The following is a 25,395-nucleotide window of genomic DNA, read 5'->3' on the forward strand; positions in this document are numbered from 1 at the left end:
GAGTGGAACTGACTCTGGTCCCGGTCAACTGTCTGTTAGTCCCTCCAGCTGCTTCCTGTCTGTTCTGTTGACCAGGAGGCGGTGTTGAGCGAGGAGGTCTGGGCGAAGGAGGACGAAAAGAGAAATAGGATGTGAGCGTTCCCAGCTCCAAGTCCTCGTAACAGCTTTTCTCCGAGCCCTCTGTGGTTCCTTCTCTGAGCCAGTTAGCCGAGGTGCTGATGCAGTTGCCCGGTTTGAACCCCACCATTCGGCCCTGACGCCTCTCTGCTGCTGCCTCCTGCTGGAGCAGCAACAGTCTGCGTCGCCGCACGTCCGGGGAAGGCCTCCGCATGAACAGCCAGCGAGGGATCAGGTCCAGAAACACAGAGTGGACCCAGCGGGGCATCTTGTGAGTGCTGGGCGAGCGGTGATGGACGTTGAGCACAAAGACGGTGATGACGATGGACAGGGTGACGAAGATCATGGTGAAGAGGAGGTACTCGCCGATGAGGGGGATAACCAAGGAGGTGGAGGGGATGATCTCTGTGATGAGGAGGAGGAAGACAGTGAGGGACAGCAGCACCGAGATGCACAGGGTGATCTTCTCACCGCAGTCAGACGGAAGGTAGAAGACCAGGACGGTGAGGCAGGAGATCAGCAGACAGGGGATGATGAGGTTGATGGTGTAGAACAGCGGAAGCCTCCGGATGATGAAGTAGTATGTGATGTCTGGGTAGATCTCATGACAGCAGTCGTATTTCTTGGTATTGTACGTCCCCACAGCGTTGATGATGGCCCACTCCCCACTTTCCCAGTAGTTATTCAGGTCCACGGTGTTTTCTATTCGCTCCAGATCAATTTTGGCTTTGTCATAGGTCCAAGACCCAAACTTCATTTTACAGTTCTGCTGATCGAAGGGGAAGAAGGTGACGTCGATGCTGCAGGAGCTCTTGTAAATGGCCGGTGGAACCCAGCGGATTTTGCCCGTGTAGAACAGGTGAGCTTTGGTCATGTGGGTCACTGCGAACTCACCATCAGCACTGGAAGGTGAGACACAGAAGCTCATGAGAACTAAAGCAGAAACTATCACATCTGTGAGAAGATCCTTTCACAACCCATGCAGTTGAAAACAATGTTATGACTTCCCCTCCATAACAATGGTCTCCTGCTGTCATATTTCCTCCCTTCAGGAGTTTTAGTGACAGCAGCTTGGTCTTCTATCAGACTCACCAGATTGTGATTTCACAGGTTTGACAGAGCAGAACTCCAGCATAAGTCCTTCTGATTTCATCTCCATGAAGTGATTAGGACTGGGATGAAATTCACACCACAGTAGATTTTGAACCAGAGTTATTCGTGTGTATAAACTCATTTTTATTAGCTCCAATAATTCAATGCAGTTGCATTAACGCTTATAAATAACGAAAAAAACGTAGCCCACATAAATTCCAAATAGCAGGTACGTATATAGAGGAAATATTTCTGTGTATATTTTAGCCACTAGATGGTAGTGCTGTACAACACATTCTCTCCTAGAGGACTTGTTCTTTACTCTTCTCATGGACCAGTATTGGGAAAAATGTTAGATTTTCTGCGCTTATTAAATTCCCATTAAACATTGAGATTTTGATGCTTTTGAAAAAAAATAACCAAATGGAATCTTTACAGATTGTTACTGAATTTTACATTATGTGATATAGAGAAACGGACCCCTGACTTCTGGTAATCTACCCACTGATCCATGACTGCCACAGTTCTGATTATGAAGCACTGTAAGACCTGGAGTTGGAGTTCACAGCTGCAGTGATTAGATCAGCTAGATAAACAGCATCAGTTTGGTGACATCAGTCCTACTTGTTGTAGAGGACGATGTCTGGAACCCATATGAGTTCTGATGGGACCCGTATGGACGTCACATTGTCGTAGTCTGACGGTCTCCAGCGGAGCTTGTAATCGTTCCACTCCTGTGAGTGGAAAACAACACAGTGAGGATGTGGCCTTGGTGAGGAGGGGGACGAGGGGGAGGAGGGGGAGGGTTGGTCTGTTTTATTTTTCTAACCTGTTTCAGCCACACATTAGTCGTCATCATCTGGTTCTTCTCATCCTAATAAGACACAGACACAATCTGGGGTCAGAGGTCAGCGCAGGAAAGTATACAGTGTGTGAGAGGGTTTATGGAGACTTGTCAAAGTAGCCTAAATATGCCTTTATGTAAGTAACTTAAAGGCCCTGGAATGTTCCAGAGCTTTTGGTAGATTTTTCAAATCTTCAGCCTTCTAGTTGATTGCATAATGGTTTATCACACTAAGATAAAAAGAAGAAGAGTTTCAAAATAAAAGTCTGTTAAAATTTCAAATACAACTTCAAATAAAAAGGAAACTTGAATTTACTGTCACTACTGTGCAGCTGTACTGCAACAGGTGATTCTTCTGATTTGACCTCTTGCATGTAGTTGTTTTTCTTTTTTTTTTGCTTTTGATATTTAAAATATTCCTGACCAGTTGTCCCTCCAAACTCACCACGTCTATGAGCTGAGCTATGGACAGTCCAAACTTGACGATGACCACGTCAGAGATGTTTGGCACTGGTCTGGACCATTTGTTGTAGCCGGCAAACAGCGTCTTGAAGAGTTTGTCCTCAGCATGAGAGTGTGTCTTGTCATGACAGAAAACTGTGGACCAATCATTTTTGATATATTTAATGACATGTAACATCATATCTCCAGTCCAATCTGTTTTTATTTCAGTTTGTAGTTAGAACAGTGGAGCAGTACACTGACAGCAGTACATCAGATACAGATAGGATGTTGTGTCCTCGGTAATTACATGTTGGAATTACACACATTCTTCTAGTACTTTAAACAACCAGTATTTTTCCAGTAAAATCGTATTGATTTCATCTTTTAATCTTCACTCTCTGTGTCTTTCTAACTCCAATATCTGAGCAGATGGAGGCGGAGGAAAAAAAAGTAAATATTTCAACAGCACCTCCTGCCTTCATCAGAGTTTATTTCCAACACTTGACATTTGACTTTACTTAAGTTTTTACTTCCTGCGTGTCAGACGGCTGCACCAGCTCAGACTGGGAATCATTTCTCTGGGAATCATGGACAACACGGACATGGATGGGAATCTGGTCCCTGTGGGGATTACAGCAGCCTCCGCTCTCATTAGTGTCGTCAGAGCCGATTACACACATGGTTACTTGCTGGTGTTAAGTGAAGGTGAGCTAATTTCTCCCTGATAGAGGGTGTTTATTGTTGAGCTGTCACTCGGTTCCAACTGATGCAGAAATCAATTACCTAACCCAGAGTTCCGGGTCTGAAGAAGACCTTTGTGAGCTAATGTTGTGCTACATCTTTAGTCTCAGTCGTTCTAGTCATCCTAACACTGGGACATGTTATAAAAGTGCTGCGGACAGCAGGCGTCCATCAACCTCCCCTCTCTAACTCTCCCAATTTAAATGACAACAGCTTCAGATTTCTCTCCTCCTTCTTTGCCTCAGGTCTTTCACTGACCAGGCTTTTCACTTTTTTCTGCTACAAACCCGGTCCAGATAACCTCCGTCCACTCCACCCCGTCTGTTATCTCCTCCACCGTCACTCTCCCTCTGACTTTTATTTCTCCAGTCACCTCACGTTCATTTTCATAAACAGACACTCTGTCCTGCTTTAACCAACTTTATAGACACAGTCAAAGGATGAGAGAAATTCAATATAATTCCGACCCAGTTGCCAGGCTTTGTTTACTTACAATATTTGTAACAATATAGGTGACAGACACTGCAGTGTCAGTCTCTTTAAAGTAGTTGTTCTTGCAAAATAGAAGAACATTTCACACTTCCCTGCAGATATAACGGCAACAACAAAAATACACTATACTTTTGTGTAGTATGGCCAAATGTCTATACATAAAGTTGAGTTTGTTTAAACTGCACCAAACACACATTTATGTGATAAACACCGACAATAGTGAATAAATAGATTACATAATAAACTTTTGCAGATTTACTAATAATTCCTCACTAAATAATGTTCAACATTTATATAGCTTAAAAAATGTCAAACTGTGTGACTTTTTTTTATCTAATTTTTAGTCACATTAAAGGCACAGCCTTTAAAGCTGTTGTTACATCAGCTTTAAAGGATGGAGTTTTTGGGGTGTAACATCAGCTTTAAAGGATGGAGTTTTTGAGTCGAGTCATCGATGTTCAAACGGGGCATCAACGCGTCTCCCTCTGACCTACAGTGTGTTCAGCGTGTAATGCGGCCCAATGATGTGTGCGCCATTAAGCCCCCTATTATAAGAACCTGGCCCACCTTCGTGTGGCAGCAGCTGTCACGGTTACTGAGCCAAGGCCACATCATTACCTGTCAATGGGCGACTCGTAGGTCTGACTCCAGTATCGACAAGTACTCAGAGCCCCTAACAGGACAGTTCAGTGGAGGATGACACACACAAGTAGCCACACATGCTGATCTGTGACATTCACTCGGTCTGACTTTTTTTCCAAAGTTATTCCTTAAATATGAAGCAAACATTTTCTTTCTTAGGAGAGGTTCAAATTAGATATGGTAAATGTGATGAATCCTGTTCATTTGCCCGAGGCCTGCATGGGCTGCTTTCCAGCAATCATGAACTAATTTCATTCTGGCAACCGGAGCTGGCGCTGGAGTCTTCTTATCTGCACACTTGACAGTCAAGGTGCTGCACGTTAATCTGTCTGAGCATCTGGGAGGGACCAGATGTGCTGCTTGGAAGCGGCCCCTGGGCGTCGTACATCAAAGCCTTCTTTTGAGCAGAGACTTGAAGTGACAGCTCCAACATCCGCCACGCCGCACCATGAGTGGCTGGACCGCTGCCCAGCTCTTTGGCGAGGAGGGCGTATAAAACACTGACCAGTTTGGAGTGTAGCGAGTCAGCAGCTTCTCAGGCCAGAGATTTTTCTTTTTTTTTTTTGGAAAATTGTGCTGTCACATTCTTACATTAAAAATTAGGGTACAGAAATGAAATAAGGTGAAGTGTGAGTCGACTCTAACTGCAGGTGTCAGGTGGACAGGCTGGGACGTGTCAGTGCCATTGTGAGACACACAGTACAGTGAACTGGCAGGGGTTCACAGTTAACTGCTGTGGTGTGTAGATACGGAGGATGAGGAGGTGCACAGCTCCTCATCTCCCACCTCTGAGTGACTGAGGCCAGTTTGTACAACCGAACCTGAAGTCATTTACACACTGGTCAAGGTAAAATACCATCTTTTTTTAAAATAAATGCTGCTTTTGTAAAACAGTTTCTGAACATGTGTCCAAGGACAGAGGAAAATACACTTCACTCAGACTATGAAGGACTTTGAGTTAATATAGAGGCCTGGTCACAACAATGTGTCACACAAATAAAATGAAATAAATAAAAACCTTATTCTTCCTTAATGCAGTAAATGTAGTTGGGAGTGAAGGACATTTCAGGTTCGGGGGAAAAATATAGTATTTTTCCAAATGTAAAATGTAAAATTGACTTCATGGGTTTATTATCTGATGGTCGAACATTGCAAAATATTGCAATTTTCCTCCCTAAAACTATGAGGTTAAAAGAAACAACTATTATTCCCTGTTTTTCATGTTGCTGATGGTCATTTGTTCATGACTCCTATCAAAACATCTGATTCAGAAATCATGTTTAGATTATCTTCAGGATTAATCAATGCTCGATTTGAGCACTTGGTTTGAATGTATTTAAGATGAGAGACGTTTAAAGATCAGGAGGAAACTCCTCACCTGCCTGAGGACAAAGCAGCAGCAGCAGCAGTGACCACAGCACAGCCGTCCTTACGGAGAACAGGTGGTTGTTTCCCATGTTCACCTCCTGTGGCGACAGAAACACGCAGAACAACCTCCCCTGCAGACCCCGGATCTTTTCCCGTCCGCTGTCAAAACAGCGTTACCTCGTGGACACGTTAAAGTCGGCGGAAAATCTGACATCTTCACCACCGGGAGGCATGTCCGCTAAACTTCAGCACCACTGCTGCTCCCCACAGAAAACTGGTGTTTGAGATACGAATGTTCGATCAGGAGGAGTGCGCAGAGAAACTTCCTCAAAGCCCAGCATGGACGGAGGTGTCAAACAGTTCACCCTGAGCCCGGTGCCCACAGGAGGAGCAGGGGTCGAGGAGCGGCTCCCTCCCTGGTTTCAGCGCACAGAGCCGGAGAGGAAAGTCGCTGTCCTTCAGCCGGTGCTGAAACGGTCCAGAGAAGGCAAGTGACGGAAGCCAAGCCTCAAACAACACTTCGTTAATATTCACGAAATAAAAGAGCCCAAAAAGTCGGGATGGATTTTGGTCCCAAATGCAGCACTTCTTAAAAGTGGAAAATTTGAGAAGTTTCATCAGTAACGGCCAGTCTGGTCTCTGGTCTGTCTGCAGTAGAAGCGACTTCTACTCCGAGAAGAGGAGCTCCATCTGAGTGATTCCCGTCTTCCCTCTCCACAAATGTCCCTCCTCCTGCCCCTGCCCTTCTCTCTCTGTGTGTCTGTGTGTGTGCAGAGCACCCTGACACACACATCTATTTACACCCAGATACACACTTCTTAAAGAATGTTTCTCATGTTCAACCAGGTGAGGTTAAGGAAGAACATGAATAACATAGAATCAGACCAAAAAATATAAAAAATAAAACAACCAATCTTGATTAATCAGCACTGTTGATATGACAGATATTCTGTAGATGTGTGTGTCATGTGACTACTGTAGGAGTGATGCCTTTTTGATTGGTATGATAGGAGCCTACATACACACTCCACACTACAGGTAAATACACTTTGATCCTAACAGTGAATCAATCAGTCAGATTCTGATTTCCTGTAGGATTGTTATCCTGCACAGGTTTCCATATTGTATATTTATCTCACTGGTTACATCGATGCTGATAATATCTGTGACTTTGATCAGTAACGTTCGTGCAGTTCCAGTGGTTGTACCAGCTGCAGCTGAACCTTAGTTAACAGACAGAATGTTTATTAAAGTGTTTTCAGAAGTTTTTTTTTCTTCAAAATAAGAGTAAAAGACTCAGAAAAGTTTTTCACTTTCCAAGAAGACACCAGGAGTATATTTCTGTGCATTAAAGACATGAATTCTAATTTTATTTTAATGTTTGGAGCACATTTCTTCAATAATACAGCATATAGCATTCCTTTCATGATTTATTGCCGGCCCAAAGAAAGAAGTGCAATGATTTATGGCACTGAGTACAGAACTACTTTCACAGTGAAAAGCTCACATGACCTTGAAGAAAGAAACAGAGGTTATCCATATTCAGGCTTCGGGATAATTCCTCCTAATGACAGGAATGATTCATTTATGCACTCTCCGGCTCCTTATCCCCACCTAAAGGATATTTGGACTCTTTTCTCCGTAATAGGACAAAAGTCGTCTTAAGTTTGCGACAGCCTCGGTCCTTGCCCTTGGAACAGATGGCTGGTCCACAGTTTCCTCTGGAGAAGACTAACAGACTCATTATTACACAGTCGTTCAGGTCTCTGAAGGCCGATACGGACTTGGCTCAAAGCTGCACCACAGACTGTGTTCATGTTTGACCTCACAGACCAGTCCACAGACTTCCAAATACATTTGACTTCACTTTTGCAGTAGATGGGATGTTGACTCTACACTTTTGCAGTAGATGGGATGTTGACTCTGACACGCCTGTACAGTATACACACCTATTTACATGTTTTACTACATGTTTGGCTTCCTTTGGTTAAGCGGCTGAAATGAAGGTCAAACTTTTTGACCCATGTCTAGCGTAGGATTTTGATTTTCACAATGTCTCTCAGCTGCTTGGTGAAGGAGTCCTGCAGGGACTTCGACGACCTCTCCAGTCTGGTGGCAATGTCGGCAGCAGCTCCGAGCATTTCATCAAAAGCAGAGGACTCTTCCTTGATTCTGCCCCAGGAAGTAAAGGTCGGACGGACAGGAAGACCGAGGGAGGGAACAGGAAATGACAGTTTTACCAAACAGTTTTTGCAAAGTCAAACATTTTAAGTGGCTCAGCAAGGAATTAGTTAAAATATTATTGCACTTTTAGCAACTGACTGGTTTAAATGTTTAATATACAATTTTTTTTGCTGCTTTTGAATAATTTACATCATGTTTTGACCAAATTGTAGTCATTTTTCGCTAATGTATCAAAGTGTGGGTCAACAGATACATCCTGGTTCTCTTTAGTGTTTTCTCTGATTCATTCCAGCCCTGATGGAGCGTCCATCCTCTCTCCCCTACTGACCTATGGATACAGACCCCTCCACTGATAAAATACAGTGACTATAGAGGTCAAGCGACCCCTGGGTCAGGGTGAGTACACAGTGTTCAAATTAGGGGGAATGTACTGCAGAATTTTAGTGAACCATGCTAATACAGCCATGTTTTCAAACAGGTCTGAGTAGTGTGGCCATGTCCCCAAAATGTCAGCCATCTGTCTGAGGTCAGGTCACACACTGAGAGGGTTACTGTGTGATTTTACATGTAACAACACATTTCTGGTTAAAAGTAAAATTTATAAAAGATACCAGGGTGTATTCCTGGTGTTAAAAAAACGGCTTTGTGTCTTTGTCTACTTTGGTCAAAACCCCATAATGCCTTGTTTTTAGTGACAGTAATCAGCAGCTGATTGGCAACTAATCAGCTTTAGCAGTTATTGACTGACGCTCCCTGATTGTCTGTGGGTTAGAGGTGCTGACCATGAACTGCTCTGGTCAACCAAATATTACTGATTGATTTTCCCCTGTTGTCCCAGTCAATAAACTGACTAGCGTAGCAAATTAGCACGCCTGCTTTGCTCCTGGGTTCGATTCCCAGAGGGACGACACCTCCCCCACTTGTTAGTTGCTTTGGATAAAAGCGTCTGCTCACATGTATGTCATGTTCTACCGATAAACGCTCTCTTAATGGCAGCGGTCTGTCATGGACTGAAGAGACACACTCACTTATTCATCCCAACAAGTGAGTTCAGTGAATCCCCCTCCAACTGCTTCTCCAGATCTTCCTCTGCTTTCCCCACCACCTCATGACACTTCTTCTGCTCCTCCCGGATGCCGATGACGTTCTCTCTGATCACGTCCTCGTAACTCTGCTCTCCCACCTCTGACCCCAAAAACTGCACCAAGTTCTCCACCACCGCTTGGTTCCCCCGCTGAACGGCCTGCAAATAGGCCAGTTCTTCCTTTTGGGCTTTCAGCATCCGCAATAAAACCTTGTCGGTTGTGAAGTGGACGGAGCATCTGTCTGGTTGGGGGTCAGGGTGCAGCATATTCAAGACCAACGGGGAAAAAACACTTGATGTTTCCCATTCCTGGCTGTTTTTCATCCTCACAGGCTCGTCGCCCACCGCCTGGGCGCTGTGGTTGGAGGAGTGGATGTCAAAGCCCGAACCCCAGTCTCCGTCTCCACTTTGGCAGGGGATCAGGGGGAGCATGGGGGGCACGGCTAAAACGGGGAAAAAACACTTGATGTTTCCCATTCCTGGCTGTTTTTCATCCTCACAGGCTCGTCGCCCACCGCCTGGGCGCTGTGGTTGGAGGAGTGGATGTCAAAGCCCGAACCCCAGTCTCCGTCTCCGTCTCCACTTTGGCAGTGGATCAGGGAGAGCATGGGTGTCAAGGCTAAGATTAAGGGCGTCCAACAGCACCACATGGTGACCTGCAGGTGAGAGGAAATTACATCTATAAACTTTTATAGGACACATCCTATAAAATTAACAACTTTGTGGAACGGCTTAACTCTGTGGTTCACAAACTTTTTTACTATTTTTCTGCAGTGCAACTTTTGTTTTTTTTTTCATTTTTGTTTAATCACCATTCCAAAGTACTGGATATTTTTGGGGTGCAGTTCAGAGGTTTTAGGGGTTTGCTGAAATATCTTGACACTATTCTTCACAACCCTTTTTCTGATTATTCCTGACACGTCTACAAACATATATTTGATTTAATTTAAAATATAACTTTGCAGTGTCAGAGAGAGAGAGATTGCATCATCACCTCAAAGGTGACAGATGGTTTTCACGATGTGGTTCAACAGAATCCTGTGGTATTTAAATGTCAGTGCGGGGTTATTTAAATTTCCTCTAATCGTTCTCATCACCGAAGGCTTTCATTTAAAGACCAGCGCCGTTATCTCTCACTGTGGTTTATAATAGGGAACACGGGACTTTTCCACATTCATTCAGACTCTTCCATTGTTTTATAGGCCCGAAGGGAAAAATATTGTGTGCTCCTTGAGTTGTGGTTATATATCTGAGTGTGCGTCACGCTCTGTGGCTGAGTCATGGCTTAGCGGAGGCATGAGTTGTGTCACACTCAGGTTGTAAAAGTTGAGAAGACTTTTTTTTTTTTTTATTAGTGCACATGTTGCTTTTTTGGGGTGAGAAATAACAGTTTTTCATAACATTTATTCACCTCGATAAACATGACTCAAACTCTGTGGCGTTACTTCAACTAAGACTTGTTTTCTCTCCCTGTGTTTGAGTTGTAGGGTGAAGCCAGAAACCAGATTTTTTTTTTCTCAGTCCTGCAGCCTGTTCCTATTCACACGTCTGGCCTCAGCATCTTGAAATATATTAGAAAGTGAAACCTGGGGCCTGTGAGGTGGAGGTGCAGCAGATCTTCTTTCTGCTGACAGAGCACTTTTGGTTTTGGCCACAGTTTACTTCCACAGCAGCCGCAGAAACTGTTTTGGCTTCACCTCAACGCCTTTGAAACATCGGCTTGGTTCAGTCGCACCGACCGTATTTGGTCGAGTTCATTTTCAAAACGCAGCGATTTCCCAGCAATGGTTGGAAACTAAAACTGTGTTTAAGGATGAGTTGTAGTGTGGCTCAAACTGTGGGCCTGTTTCAGTGTGCACTGCAAACCTAGGAATGGATCCAAAACCAAAGTTTAAGACTTAGGGCAGAAGAGGTTTTCTTTTTAAACTTCCAATACTTATTTCTTTTCTTTTTTTAAAATTTGCAACATCACAGTTTACATCAGCTGAAAATGAACTCTATATAATGTATCATCTACAGTATCATCAAGTCCTGCCATCATGTGTTAAACTGCATCTGTTCGGCCTTTGACTGAATCTGAAACAGACACTTCCTGTCCAGTGACAGGATTCAGTCAAACAGGGACGTGATCCGACCTGAAAGACATCGTTACTGTGTCTGTGTTCAATTATCATGGCTGTAGTCACATATCAGAGGACATTCAGTGACATTAGAGTCACTGCCGACGTCGTCCTCCTCTGCGTGTTGGCAGGAGCACGCTCCTTTGTCTGCTGCAAATGTCTGTACAGTTTTCACTGTGACGTCTCACGGTTCTGGTTCAGTTTAACTGTTGTTTGTGTTCGACGCTCGGTGGTCTGCGGTGACCTTTGATGACTTCACTCTGACGGCTCAAGTCATCATAAAGTGGTTTTTATGAGCATGAGATAACAACACATTCCGCTCCGAAAGAAAAGGACAAAAGCAGCAACACAATTTGTCGGTAATCTTTAAAAAAAAAAGGGATTATGGATGGATGGAGTTGTTTTAGTAAAGACAAACAAATATGCTCTGAATGATTGTTTCATTGTTTTACTTCAGCTCAAATTAATTCTCTGGTAATGGTCTGATGGAAAAAACATTGAAGCTATTTTCAGACACAGTTGAGTGTAGACCCAGTGATGGAACTGGTCATAACCATCACTAATCCATTTTCTGTAGATCATTTATAAATTTAAATATAAATTATTCCCAATAATTACAAACACTGGAAATACATTTCCTTTTTCATGATTTGCTGCAAAATAAACAACTTTTTTTCCTAATAACGAGGTGACATCCAGGTCTACGTGAACCAGACTGACAGCTGAGCGCCGTTTGTTTGTGCAGCGTGGCTGAGGCTCAGCCTGGCGCCTCCTTCTGTCAGACCTCGGACAGGTGTGTTTTCACAGGTGTCTCAACACTCTTTTAAGGTGACGTGACATGTTGCTGCCACTAAAACAGCTTAGCACCGAGACGACTCACAGCTTCAGTGCGTAGGTGAAGGTAAATAATTAAAAAAAACAAAACTTGCATGACAGAATGATACCAACAGAGCCAGGAGACACGCTGGCTTATTATAATAACACAAATATCAGGAACACAACTTTTTAAACAACAACTAAGTCTATGAGATCTTTCTTTCTCTAAGAGCAGAAGTTTGACTTTTCTTCATGCTGCACATCCAAAACTCAGCCTTACCTTCACTCCAGGAAATGTTCACAGCTAAAACTCCTCCACCTTTTACTACTGACTCTAAAGAGCACAGCACTACCTTTCACCAGCACGGGGAACAAATACTCCGTTCCCTTCTTCATGTCAGGGGAAAAAAATGCAGAGCCGTGCAGTGAGTTAAGGTTTGGCTGGAGCGGAGTGGTCGTCTGTGTGCCCCTCTCTACGGAGGGGAGGGGGAGCGGCTGTGACTGAATGATTTCTTTCTTTGCAGTGGAAAAAGAAGGGGTTGGGGAGCGGGGGGTGTAATCTGCTTCACATCTGTGGGCTGCGGTGGGGGGGCGGAGAGGAAATGTCTTCATAGCCATGCTGTATATACATCTGCTGTGTTTACATTAGACAGAGTGGCCACTGAAGCACTGTGTGTGTGAGAGGACTGTGTGATTAAAGCCTGTGAACCCAGGTCACACACAGCAGTCAGGGATTAATAATCAAATGCAGATTCTTTTGTTTTTTGGTTTCTACCCAGAGTGCACTCTGATAAAATGGTAGTTTGATTTAATTTTTTGATTCGCTGTGAAAAAAAAAGGTCATGTTACAAAAGTCTGGTGTGTAGCAGAGCTTGACCCCGTTGATTAAAAAGGTAAATTAGAAATAAAATCTAAACCAAGTGGAACAGTCATATTAGTTCCTCTTCACCAGAGGCTGAGCTGCTCCACACTACTTCAAGATTGCACCCTTCAGATCTTGCCTCTGCCCTACAGTGTCACCCACTGTATTCCTATGTGGCAATAGAGAGTAAACACACACTGCACAAGAGCATCGTAAAAACATATTTTAAATATGTTATTATGATTAATCAGGTGATTGTCCAGAGTTGACTCGATTACTTAGGATTAAGTCACCTCGGTCTGTTGGACAGTGAATGTCAAAGAACACGTGGCACCAGTTTAACGGCTCGTCGTCTTCATTGTCACATTACCGCTGTGTCATGAGATTCTTTCTGATTTTTAAATCTGCTCAGAATTACGAGCTAATCATAACAGGTCCAAAAAATTCACAGCGTTAAAGTCGTTTTCTCATTGTTGTTGTGTTAACCTTAGTTACCAAACACATGAACAAAGACAGACACGACGATTTCATTAAGGACAGGGAGGATACCTGCTGCAGTAATGAAGTCAGACTGCAGTGACTCTGGTTCTTATACTGCACTCACATGCACTGCATCATGAAATGCTCATTAGAAAAACCACAAAAAGTAGTTAAAGTTAGGGTTGAGTCAAAACCAGGAGCTACTTTTTCCACATTATCAGCCAATATTTACGGCTCTGGTTCTTTTTTTTTCCCCCTCCTTTTTTAAACCAGTTTACAGCTATTTACTGTGAAAAACCCAAGCTGTGGTTTGAGGCTGTAATTTGCACTGCCACAAGAAAACAGCGTCACACTTTACACCAAACACAATGGAACAAATAACAGAAGTCATTAGAGAAACCACCGACAGATGCAGTTTTATCTGTGCTCTGACGGTCACCTTGGGTTGAACAATACACAAATGTACAGTACTGTTCAACTGTCTTCAGAGGAACATATGTTTTTGGCCTGATGGTCTTTTCCAAACACGTGTGTTCAAAGCTGTCGGCCATGTTTGCACATGCATGTAGCCTGAACAGATGTTTTTGTTTCCCCCCTGAAGGACCTGAAGGCACCATATGGAGGCTGCTTTTCTCACCCATGGTAAACAGAACTGACAGCAGGAACCTTGACCTGCATGTTGCATGGCATGGAAACTGAAATGAAGCCACTTGTTTGACAGGACTGTGTGTAAAAAAATAAAATAAAATAAAAAAAGTACAATCACTGTTGCATGCTGGAGAAGCGGCGGATGCCAACAGACTGAACAAACTAAACTGTTGATGTTGTTGGGCTGACGCTGGACTCAGTATCTGACAGGAGGAAGTCTGCCAAGCTGTGCAGGACACTAATCTATTCCAGCACAGAAATCTGCTCAGTGAGAGACCGATACCAACAAGCACCATGGGAAACCAGTCCAGTCTGGGCCGAGACACACTTTTATATTCATCACAAAGAGTGAAATACTGTAAAATATCATTTTTTAATTTATACTAACAAAAGAACTCTCTACGCCATCTCCTGTTTGTTAACTAAATTGCAGCCAACAAATAAGTTTGTGGTGGGGTTTATTGACATTTCTATGGAATACTGTCATTTATAAAACTATGAATACTACAAATGCACAGAGTGAAGCTGCAAAATAAGAAAAAAAACCATCCAGTGGTCTAGAGTGCGACTGTATCAACAAAGTGCACGTTTCAGCGTTTTCTCAATGACCTGTGGCGTGTGCAGCCTCAGGGCTGTTATTGACTAAGGCCAAGAATCCTGTGCTCTCTGCAGTCACTTATCCCCGGCAGAGTGGAAGCAATGAGTAGCACAGTGTGGTGCTGCTGATAAACTGCACTAATCCACTCAGGGACCCAAATGCTGTCGAGGCTTTTCTCGGTGCTCAGAAACCACTGCTCTCTGCCATATTACCCATGTTGGCCTTTTTAGGAAATAGATTTAAGGACTTAGAGAGTGACAGGCAAGCATTTGTGATAACTTGGAACTTTTAAATCTATAAGCTGTCCAATTGTTTGGGACAATAAATAAATCTGTCACAGGAACTGATGTGTGAAAACCTCCTGTCGATATTCTATAACACTGACAAATTCTTTTTTCTGAGGTCGGAGACACAGCAGTGTGACATCAGATGACCTGCGTCAACAAAGACACACTAACATGAAATTACCGACGCACCACCAAACGAACATGTCATAGAACGTACATGTAATGAAATAATGATCTCTTAGGTTTAATTTATTATCAACTGTCTTAGTCAGTGTGAAACCTGGGCCTGTTTAGTTGAACACAACACTGATAATGCTTGCAGGAATTGAAGGAAGACACACATGATCTTCAACAGCTCACCATCTCCTTTAATTTATTTACTTTTTAAAGTTGTATGCTCCCACCTAGTGGAACAAAATGTATTTTTTCTGGACGTCACTGCCGCATTGACAACTAGGTACAAATTATTTGCAGTAAATTAAATAAAGCTCTCCGACCATGGAGGTGAAATTGGATCTTTTTCCTCAGTAAACCTGATGTCCTGGCACCTCACATGGTTTGGGAATCACTCCACTACTAGATGTGCACCAGTGTACAGCGGCTATATACTGGTGGGCCAGCTCTAATACACATTTAATATGATCTTGCAGGCCAAATATAATTACAGCCAGAGCCAGATTTGGCCCGCGGGCCTGAGTTTGACAACTTTGCTTTAGACAATCAAAATGTCACCAAGTTTATTTCCAGAACACTAGAGCAGAGACCCCAGAAATATCTCTAGTTTTCAATGTTCTTCAGAGATAGAGGTAATGGCTGTTCTTCATCTGATGAATAATTATTTTCAGCTTTTATCCTTCTTGTCACATTTCCCACTGACACAGAGGTTCAACACTCGTGTACTCCTTTCTTAATCCTTGAAATGCATCATGCAATTTTGTCAATGATTTTAATGCCAGCCCACGTTTCTGCTGTACACACAAGTGCATGTGACGTTCAACAAGCTTAAGAGACTGACGGTTCCTCCTGTTTCTGCCAGGCACTAAATCAACAAGAGGATCATTTCAGTGGCTGCTGGTGTTTGCCAATGGATTAAAATTAATCTTGCTAAATTAAAAAAGAAAAAAAAAATCACAATATTTCTTTGGCGTTTGAAACAATTGTTTTACAACTGTTATTACAAATGCCATTTTGCAAAAGTAATAATCCAAAAATATCATTTCCTTTATACATGATACAACAAAACCAATTTGTTGAACCATCTGCCTGTTTGTTTTGTTATCATTTCACACCAAAAGCCAGACAGGAAAAACAAAAAGGACAATAAACCAGACAGGACACCATGCAGACCTCATTATACAAGTCAAGCAGCAGGAAGAGACCCAGCCCTAGGATACTCTGGACAGTGGTCAGTCAGACAGGAGTGTGATGTGAACCAGAGGGAACATACAGGTCCTCTCCAACATCCCCGTTTAATTTCATTAAAAATGCCCAGGCTGATATGAGATAAATGTTAGACGACAAGACATGATTTAATCAGCCAAACATAATTAGGCACTTGTTTGTTTCCTGGAGACCACGAGGACACAGGAGACGGCTGCATCATGGAAATCTTTTCATGGTGCTGTCCAGCGACCACTTGAGCTGCAAAAACACAAAACAACTGCACGTTTACTGGAACGTGAGGCTGCTACGGACGGGATGTCGACGTCAGCCGGAAACAGTGTTCCTCATCTTGAGCTGCGTTTATTTTGCTGTATTTGATTTTTTTAAAAAGCATAGTACACAGTTATCTTTAAGTATATGTAATAGATCTGTTACAGTTCATGATTGGAGGTTTATTAATGAAATGCAGTCAAAAATCATTTCCATATTGCAGAGCAAACAGACATTTGCGCGACTGACACTGACTTTTTAAATGTAATTACAGACACAGATGTTGTCTACGTCTCCCACCAACGTGAGCCTTTAATGACTAGAAAACGCTGTAAATTTGTGGCTCATTTCTCCGTCTCCCTCTTCTCTCATGTGTGTGGTTTAGAAGAGATGGCTTTTTCAGCAGAAGGAAAACACACTGCCGTGGAGAAACCAGCGTGAACTTTGATCATTTTCAGAAGAACACGAGCTGTAAAAGCAGACGGGTGTTGAAAAAAATTATTATTCTGATTTATTTTTCTGTTAATTTTAAATTGCATAAAACTCTGCTCTCCTTTTATCAGATTGAAGATTTTTTTTAATGTGTTGAAAAAAAAAATCTTATTAAAATGGTATTACTCTGGAAAATACAGACTGTTTATATAATGTGGTCCAACACCAGTGCGTAAATGTACATATAGTTGAAAACTGCCATGACTGCAGTTAATATACATTTTTTCAACAGACACTAAATTGAATTTTTGCCCTTGGACACAAATGTTAATGTGGTGTCAACTGCATGGACGGAAATTCTGCAGAAAAGTGCTATAGAAGACGTCATATCATTATTATAGCATTTAAATTCAGCACATTATATGATATATATAAATGGTGTTCCAACATGAATTGGTATATAGTTATATAAACTATGTCTACACACTGAAGTGCCACTTCAGTAGGTAGATCAGCAGATATCAGGGTGTATTATTAGACTTCCACTTTGTTGAGTCTCTTTGTGACTTGTGGCTCCACAAGACGCTGAAAACATTCCTCCGAGGTTCGGCACGTTTCCTCCTCCTCACTTCTGGATGCATTTGGTTGATGAGACAGTGTCATTTTTATTACAGGCCCCCGGCTGCACAGCCTGCTGTTGTCTTTGAAGCAACCACGAGAAATCAAAGCAGAATATGAAAAAAAATAAAAAAAGATCCTGTTTATTCACCACAGTCGTGCTGTACAGATAAAATAAAACTCAGGAGGAGGTGCAGGAGGGAGGGGGGTGTACGGGGGCAGCAGTGTCTGCTCTCCTACATGCTCCTTATCTTATATTTTCCTCACTTTCTGGTTCCCTTTGTTACCATCCATGTAATGTCTGGGACGCTGTTGAGAAACTGATAAAGTCTCCGTTACCTTCAGGAAATAATTTGCTCAATAAAACTGAAAAAACATCCTTTCAGTGCAACACAACTGCACATTAAAATCATGTTTGAAGTGGTGCAGTATCAGATGGTGGCGAGAACACATTAGACACATTTCATCTAGAAAGAAGTCAACTCTGCGAACGCTTTAACGATGTGCCTTAAAGGCTTGTTTTTCCACAAGTGTTAATGTCGTCATCATGAAAACTCTAAAGTTACTCAGTTGCAGAGTAATGCTTTTCAAACTTAAATTAGGCCAAGCTCCATCTTTAGTATTTCAACTATTTTAGTGGAGTGAAAATTGGCTTCAATTTGTGAAGCCAATGTGTGGCTTCACAAATTGATCAAAGTGAAGCCACTTTGATCAATTTGATTCCCTCATCATCTGCAGTTGTTCAAGTCAACCAGGAAACACTGGCTCATCTGACACAACAATCCATCAGACCTATTGTAACAAAGTGTGAGGAACGGCTCTCCTGGAGGGGGCGCCAGTGCAGTAACTGTACTGTGTTGTTAACCTGATCGTACACATAAAAAGTACAATTTTTTATGTTGAAAAAAAAATTACTTTTGCAGTTTTTTTTTCATAGTTTGTAGGTGCAAAGCTGGAGTGTGGGGTAAGTTAAAAAGGTTGAGGACAGACGTCATGCTTTATTCTGTGTTTTTAAGCCAGGATGAGACAAATCTCCCAGGTGTCTCCGCAGCTTTGACAAGGCTGAACTTTGTCTCTCTTCTGCATTTTATTTCTGACCACAACAACTTTTTCATTTGGTTCCGTCAGAGTTTTTTTTATTTGACTAAAACTCAAAGGAACATTTGAAAGGAACTGGATTTCAATGATAGACGAGTCAGAAAAGCAGGTCGGAACCTGGTGCAAAAGACATTTGAGAATTCTACAAAGATGGAATTCTTCAAAGAAAACACCCTTTCCCCGATTGGTCTTAGAAGTTGTACTTTTCTGCGGCTATATTTCTTGTATTTATTTGATGAAGGAAATAGATTGTGTGTGAATTGTTAATGTACCTCCAGATATACCATATACCATGAAAAGTACAACCATTGTATAATAAAGTTCTGTCATGGAGGTGGTGTTCAATAATCCAAGAAACCTAATCTTTGTCAAGAGTGATCAGTGGTTTTCTGTATTTCTGGCTAAGGATATTGGAGCCAGTGTCCAGAGGTCAGCTGCGGTGACCTTTACCTGTAGTCAGAGCACCCCGTCCCTGCTTATGCTTCTGTGTGGGAGGTTTTAGAGGGAGGTCAGCAGGACGAAAGCGGGGAATGGAGGAGACAGCTGTGTCCTCAATCTGAGCAGGAACTCTTAATCAATAGCAGGCAGCCAAAAAGAGACAAGCTGAGATTTGTGAGGGTCAGGGTCACAGATATCACGCTGCCAAATTGAAGAGTGGGAATTCAGTGGTGCAGAGGGGGGTCTGTGGCTGCTGACCTACGTGAATGAAGAATATAAATCATCCACTTTAGTTCTCCCTTCAAGGCTTAACAAGATAGGTCTCACACCATTTCCAGCACGGAGAAAAGGAGTTTTATTTATTTTTATCTTTATTACCTGGAAGTTGCAAGTTTAAATTTCTCTGTGAGGAGCACAGATGCCCAAACAAAATGTAAATAATCCTCCTTCAATGTTGGTTTTCACAAAGACACGCTGCTCCACTGCCTGTCATTTACATTCACATCACAGCAGCACTTTAGAAAACTCTGAGGGACTCTGAGGGAGTGGAGTCGGCTCCAGTAAAGTCTGCTCTAATAATGGGATTTCTGAACGTTATATAATAAAATTCACAAGCCACTAACACAGAAGAAGAACAGTTCCAGGGTGCACTCAACTTTTTAGTTGCATTAACAGCCTCACGGTGAGGGTAAAAGGGTGCACTCAACTTTTTAGTTACATTAACAGCCTCACGGTGAGGGTAAAAGTGGGGTGCAGGGCCACGTTTAATGTCCAGGTAGTAATCGTTTGGATTCATTGATGCTGCAGTGATATGCAATGACACTGTGTGCATTTTAAGCGCAGGTATTTATTTTCACTTCTGCTCACTATAAATAGATGTTCATTTCCAAATCTTATATTTGGAAGCTGGTTAGCTCTCAGATTTCTGATCCTTTCTTCTTGTTTCCTCCGTGTCTCCGGTTCGCTCTTCTTTGCACGAACACAGAGTCATTACTGACTGGATCCTTAATGGAATATGACAACAGCTGCACCATCTGAAGGATGGCATCATCACAAAGATATTACCTGTCAATAAAACCCTGTCTAAGACATGGGGAAACTGACATGAAAACGTGTGATTTGTCAGGTTGAAGGAGACGCTGTGACGCCAGCAGAACGGTACTGTAATCAGTCTGTTCACTATCACCAGTTCATAATCAGGACCTGGAATCACATCCACCCAACCCAGCATAGTGAGGATTTTTAAAGATTGTGTGCGTGATGTGTCTCTGGGTGTGTGTGTGTGTGTGTGAGACAGTATTGTCGTTGTCACTAGCATCAATTCTACTCCAAATAAATCAAATTCTTTCGGCTGTGTCAGTGATATATTATTGTTTACTTTTCTCTCTCAAAAGATTTCTCTGCAAATATTTAACCTTTACTAAGCTTAACTCAGTTTCTGAATACTTCAATAGTTTGAAGTATCAGTACTCAGATTACTCAGGATACTCAGGATACTCAGATTACCATGTTTGAGATTACTCAGGATACTCAGATTACCATGTTTTACTTTGGCCTCTGTGTAAAGAGTTTTGCATTCAAATTCTGTCACAGATGTTCAGGCTAATGAAAGAGCATTTTCCCCAATATATTGTCCTTAAAACAGTTAGAACAGGGATCATCAACTTGTGGCCCGTGGGTCAAATACAGCCTGCTAAACCATGTAATTCGGCCAGCGACTAGATTACAGAAATAAACATCAAATGTCGTGCCCCCAAGGTGTCTGTGGACAAAGATAGGTTCAAAGGTTCAAAGTGGATCCTGTCATTTTCCTGATGGGATTTTGCGCCACCGTCCTTGGTGACCTTTGAGTTACAAGGTTCAAAGTGGATCCTGTCATTTTCCTGATGGGATTTTGCGCCACCGTCCCCTGTGACCTTCCAACAAAGTTCCGACAATAAAACTGAGTATAAAGTGAAATAAAAGGTGCAGAAATGCAGCGTGTTTCAATGCCCTCGTTTATTACAGTCGTCCCTGTGTTCAAAGCCCGTCTGTTTTTGTCCTGGGTCAAGGGCTCAGTTTGGTACATTGCTGTTGTGTGCCTCTCACGTTACTGTTCTTAGTTACAAAACAAGCTGATGGCATGGCTTTTGTCAGGGTCAAGCCCTGTTGTGCACCTCTGAAGATCAGATTCCATGTTGACCGCACAGACCTGTGACGATTGAGTTTGTCATCAAGGCTCAGCGCTGGTGACGGGCGGTCACCAATACATGTTGATACAGGAAATCTCAGTAGATTGTCATGGGTGAACCGTCACAGGTGGAACCATGACTCCCCCAATAACAGGTAGAAGACCAATGAATAAAGAAGTCATCGCATTGATTTTATTTCTTAAACACAGGTCATGGAACACGTCCAGGCAGAGCTCTACAGCTCTGTGCAATTCCCTAATTCATTCTAATCACAGTAAGTGAAAGTGGGAGCACGAAGACGTTTGAAAGAAACAGTCCGATAGGTAACGCTGGAAGATTTATTGTTTGCTTTTTGACACCGATTCACAACTTATTTCAATTAGATCTGGAGCTTTTTCCCTTTCAGTTCTTCTACCGCCTCACACCATCATTCTCACAGTCATCAATGAAAAAGCTCCTGGCCCAATGCAATTTATGATATTACTTTTTAAGTATCTTAATGAAATACACTCAATCCTGTTTTACCGCTGGCACAGAAACACTTTGACCAAAGTGATGGATACATTTGAGAAATGTAACAGAGTGAGGTCTTATGTTGAATGATTCATGCAGCTGCTGAACAACAGTCAACGTCTGGCTCTGTATTTTTTCACACTATTTTCAAATATCTGGAAAACACAGTGCAGTCGTTTTAATTTGCTGATACACAAGACTGCCTTTTCCCTGCACTCCAAAGCCAAAGTCCAGTCACTGGAAAATAACTCAGATGAAGTCACAGCCAGAGTTACGTTCCAGTGCGACTGGCGGACTGCAAAACACCCAACAGTCGAAGTTCTAGGGCTAGTGTGAGTGCAACCGCTCCACACCTGGGCGTAGAGAACCTCCCTGCTACGACATGGTGGCAGTGGTGCGCCACGCATTTGCACAAGCTAGGTAAGTTCAGCTCCTGTTGCCTCCAAAGAAGTTTGCGAATGGCCGCTGTGCACAGTCAATAATGCAAGGCTTTGGCAAGGACTCAGTATTTGAAAATAGTTCACAAGGGAGTTGTTGCAGCTGTGTGTGTGTTTCCCTCTACCTGTCTCTGTGTTTACTACTCAAAACACACACCTTTCATGCATATCACACAGACGCCTCAGCGCAGAACACAGCAACAGGCCCTCATGTGGCATTCACGCCTCAACGCAGAACACAGCAACAGGCCCTCATGTGAGTGCACCCTAACTCTTGGTATCATCCGTCGTACTTGGCTCACAGCATTAAGATTGATCGTGGCTACGATCATCTTCATTTCTCCACGTGCAGACGCAAGCGCTGCTTTCTGCAGTTTACTAACATGACACTTGTTTACAACAGGAGACAACGAAGGGGAGCAACAAACAAGACACTGTTCAAACATGGCTACAAGAGCAGCCATGAGGTGATCTTTTTGATTCAGCAATATAAACAAAACAGACTCAACGAGAATCAAACCCTGATCCCACAAATCAGAAGCGACCCACAACCTCTCTTTTTTTTGTGACCCCCAGAATTTATTTCAGGTTCAGGTTCGGAACCTGTCATTTTCTTCATTCTGAATGCAGCAGCAAATTCAAAATAGGTTTGGGAAATTGATTCAAAACGGAGCCTGGCCAGTGGAAAGCCTCATCTACAGTGTGAAGGAGTGATTTTTTTTAAGCAATGTTAGAGCAGCTACATGAGCAGAGGATCTGTGTTCAGTTTGTCCTGGCTGATGGAACAGTCACAAAATGTTTCTGAAATCTCAGTTTGTCCTGGCTGAAGGAACAGTCACAAAATGTTTCTGAAATCTCCGTTCTAAGGGAAACAGGTTTTGCTCTGACAAAGAGAGGGGAATCTCTGAGGTTCAACATAAATGGGACAGAATTCTCTTCTAAAACAGGTAGATGAGGGAAGGTTTTCTCTTTTCCTGTCTAGTGAATGTTTCTTCTTCTTTTTCATGAACTCATATCAGTGACTGGCTAAAACAAAGTGAAACAGCAAAAACAGCAAAAACACAACAACATCAACAGCAGAACCCATCCACCCAAACCCCGTCTGAAGAGCAAACTGAAGGTGTTTACTCTCTGACAACCAAACCCCAACTGAGCAGAGAGGACCTGCTTTTATAACTGGAGTCAGGCTAATTGTCCTCAGCTGTGAGAAAACACAGCCGGTGCAGCTAATCAGCACAGGTGGAGCAGAGAGCTGCTGATCAGCACAGAGACATGTGAGCACTAAAAAATAAACTAAATAACCATTTTATACTTTACCTAAAATGTATATTTATAAGTAGAACTAGTGGAAAATAGTTTTATTTCATTAATACCTAAATAGGCACATTGACAGCCTTTTAATTCCACATGAATTATGTTATTAAAAAAATCAAAAAGTACTATCTTGAAAGTTTTTCTTGATCCAAATACATACACAAATAAACCATGGGTCACACTAGGGGTAGGATGTTAAAGTTATAATATACAGCCTTAATTTTCATTAAAATCTTCTTGTTTTTCTAATATCCGACATCCCTAGTTTCTTTTTTCCCCCTCACCATCAGACACATTGCCATCAGACATCTGCTTTTGGACAGGGTTAAACTCACTGGAAAAAAAAAAAAGAAGAAGCATTGTGTCTCACGTCAAGCTTTATTAGTATTTAAATATTTTCCTACTTAGTGATTGAATTTATCCTTCCATCAAATCTAATAACAAACATAGAACATGAAAAAACCTAACAACTGCCATTATGAAAGCGATTAATCACAATCTATCAAACCCTCCGTGCTCCTGTAGTGAGACAAATGGACCTATTAGGTTCCAATTAGACCCAGATTAAGGTTATGGAATGCAGTGACAGAGTGAAGGATGTACTTTCACTGTGCAGAGAAACAGGAGGCATGACTAATAATCTTATTAGACCCCAAGTCATGTTTGTGACTGACAGTTTTGATAGCCTCCGGTGTTCATCATTACAGGAAAGGTTTGGTGACTCTCCCAGTGAGGCGAGTTGATCCACGGCTGAGGAATGGGTTCATTTTAAAAAGGCCTCCAACAGTGTAGACCCCCCTCCTTGTTTATGTTTACAAGTTAAAACAGGTTTCTGGAGCTTTGGCGTTATCTCTTGTCGGAGACCTCAGGGAACACTCGCACTGACAAAACTGAACGCTAATGCACATTTAATGCTGTGTTCCATGTCTTCTGTGTGCGGTAACGCTCCAATTGCTTTGCTGTGCAAACTACGTAGATGTGTTTGTGCAGGTTTGGCCCAGTCCTAGCTCATTATCATATTTGTTAGTATTCATAAACAGTGGGTAAATAAAGAACCTGGAAACCCTCGGGTTAGAAATGCAGCTGTCGAGATTCATTTGGGGAAATGAAAACTAGTTCCACTTTCATTTATAACTCATGCCTTACGGAGCCGTTGGTCCGTCCTTTGTGTTCAATGTTTTCACTGTGCACAAAGTTGGTAAAGTATGTGTTTGACCTTCTTTGTACGAGAAAGATACCCATAAGTCCCTTCGCTCACCGTGGTGCAATCATCCCTGCTGCAGCACCTTTGCCAAACAACCCTGTTCTGAGCTCTTTCACTCACTGAAGTGCCTCAGCTGTGCCGTGTGGTAAAGTGGTGAAGTGCACCTCCCTTCAGCCAAACTGCCTGCAGGAATTCATTATCTCGAAAGCAAGTGTGGCAAAGAGCACGGACAGGTGGTATGGGTAATTTCAAATTCCTCCAGTGCCCCGTGAGTGAGTGAAGATGCCACCTTGTATCACCTCTCTGCAGCGGCGCAGCACGAGTCTGTCCAATTGTCAGTTAATCCGAAACGAGCTCAGGTTAATAACCAGCTGATTATATGTGACGCTCGGCTGCAGCCTCCACTCCCCAAATACACCTCAGATAGGAATTATATTAGCATAACAACTTAACTCTCTCGCTGTTACGTAACAGATTTTATCGCCGTCATCTCCAGATATCTCCACAGTCACGATCAGTCACAGTTTGGATCAAGTTAATCATCAGCAAATCTCTCATTATGCATTTTTAAATCCCAACTGTGGGAACCGGGGGACATGTAGGGTGATGTGAGCCATGCTGACTTTATGTCGCTCAGCGCGCTCGTAGCTGACTGTGTTAACGACAGTCTTTCAGTGATTCCCGGTGGTACTGTTGCA

General features: G+C 42.6%; 2 protein-coding genes across 2 annotated transcripts in view; both read right to left on the bottom strand.

Annotated features, from left to right (window-relative positions):
- Nucleotides 1-7,632, bottom strand: part of chrna2b (cholinergic receptor, nicotinic, alpha 2b (neuronal)) — a 9,235-nt gene extending 1,603 nt beyond the window's left edge. The window contains 5 exon segments of the mRNA XM_017030847.2: nt 1-1,019; nt 1,834-1,943; nt 2,039-2,083; nt 2,499-2,650; nt 5,751-7,632. The exon segment at nt 1-1,019 is cut by the window's left edge and continues 2 nt beyond it. Coding sequence (XP_016886336.2) covers nt 1-1,019; nt 1,834-1,943; nt 2,039-2,083; nt 2,499-2,650; nt 5,751-5,829 — 1,405 coding nt within the window. The 5' untranslated portion in view covers nt 5,830-7,632.
- On the bottom strand, nt 7,633-9,440 carry LOC103398682 (uncharacterized). The gene is made up of 2 exons (XM_025053722.1): nt 8,953-9,440; nt 7,633-7,912 (listed from the first exon to the last, which is right to left on the bottom strand). Exons 1-2 carry the CDS (start codon nt 9,438-9,440, stop codon nt 7,768-7,770), a joined length of 633 nt encoding a protein of 210 aa, XP_024909490.1. The 3' UTR covers nt 7,633-7,767.
- Nucleotides 9,441-25,395: the final 15,955 nt, after the last annotated feature.

The sequence above is a fragment of the Cynoglossus semilaevis genome, unplaced genomic scaffold (genome assembly GCF_000523025.1).
Source record: "Cynoglossus semilaevis isolate Cse_v1.0 unplaced genomic scaffold, Cse_v1.0 scaffold302, whole genome shotgun sequence".
Lineage (NCBI taxonomy): Eukaryota > Metazoa > Chordata > Actinopteri > Pleuronectiformes > Cynoglossidae > Cynoglossus > Cynoglossus semilaevis.

What these genes read in the sequence shown, in the direction of transcription:
- LOC103398682 (XM_025053722.1), bottom strand. Translation starts at nt 9,440, where the DNA reads ATGCTCCCCCTGATCCCCTGCCAAAGTGGAGACGGAGACTGGGGTTCG. An exon ending in TCACTTGTTGGGATGAATAA is followed by an intron (nt 7,913 to 8,952) that starts GTGAGTGTGTCT and finishes TTCCTGGGGCAG; the next exon opens with AATCAAGGAAGAGTCCTCTG.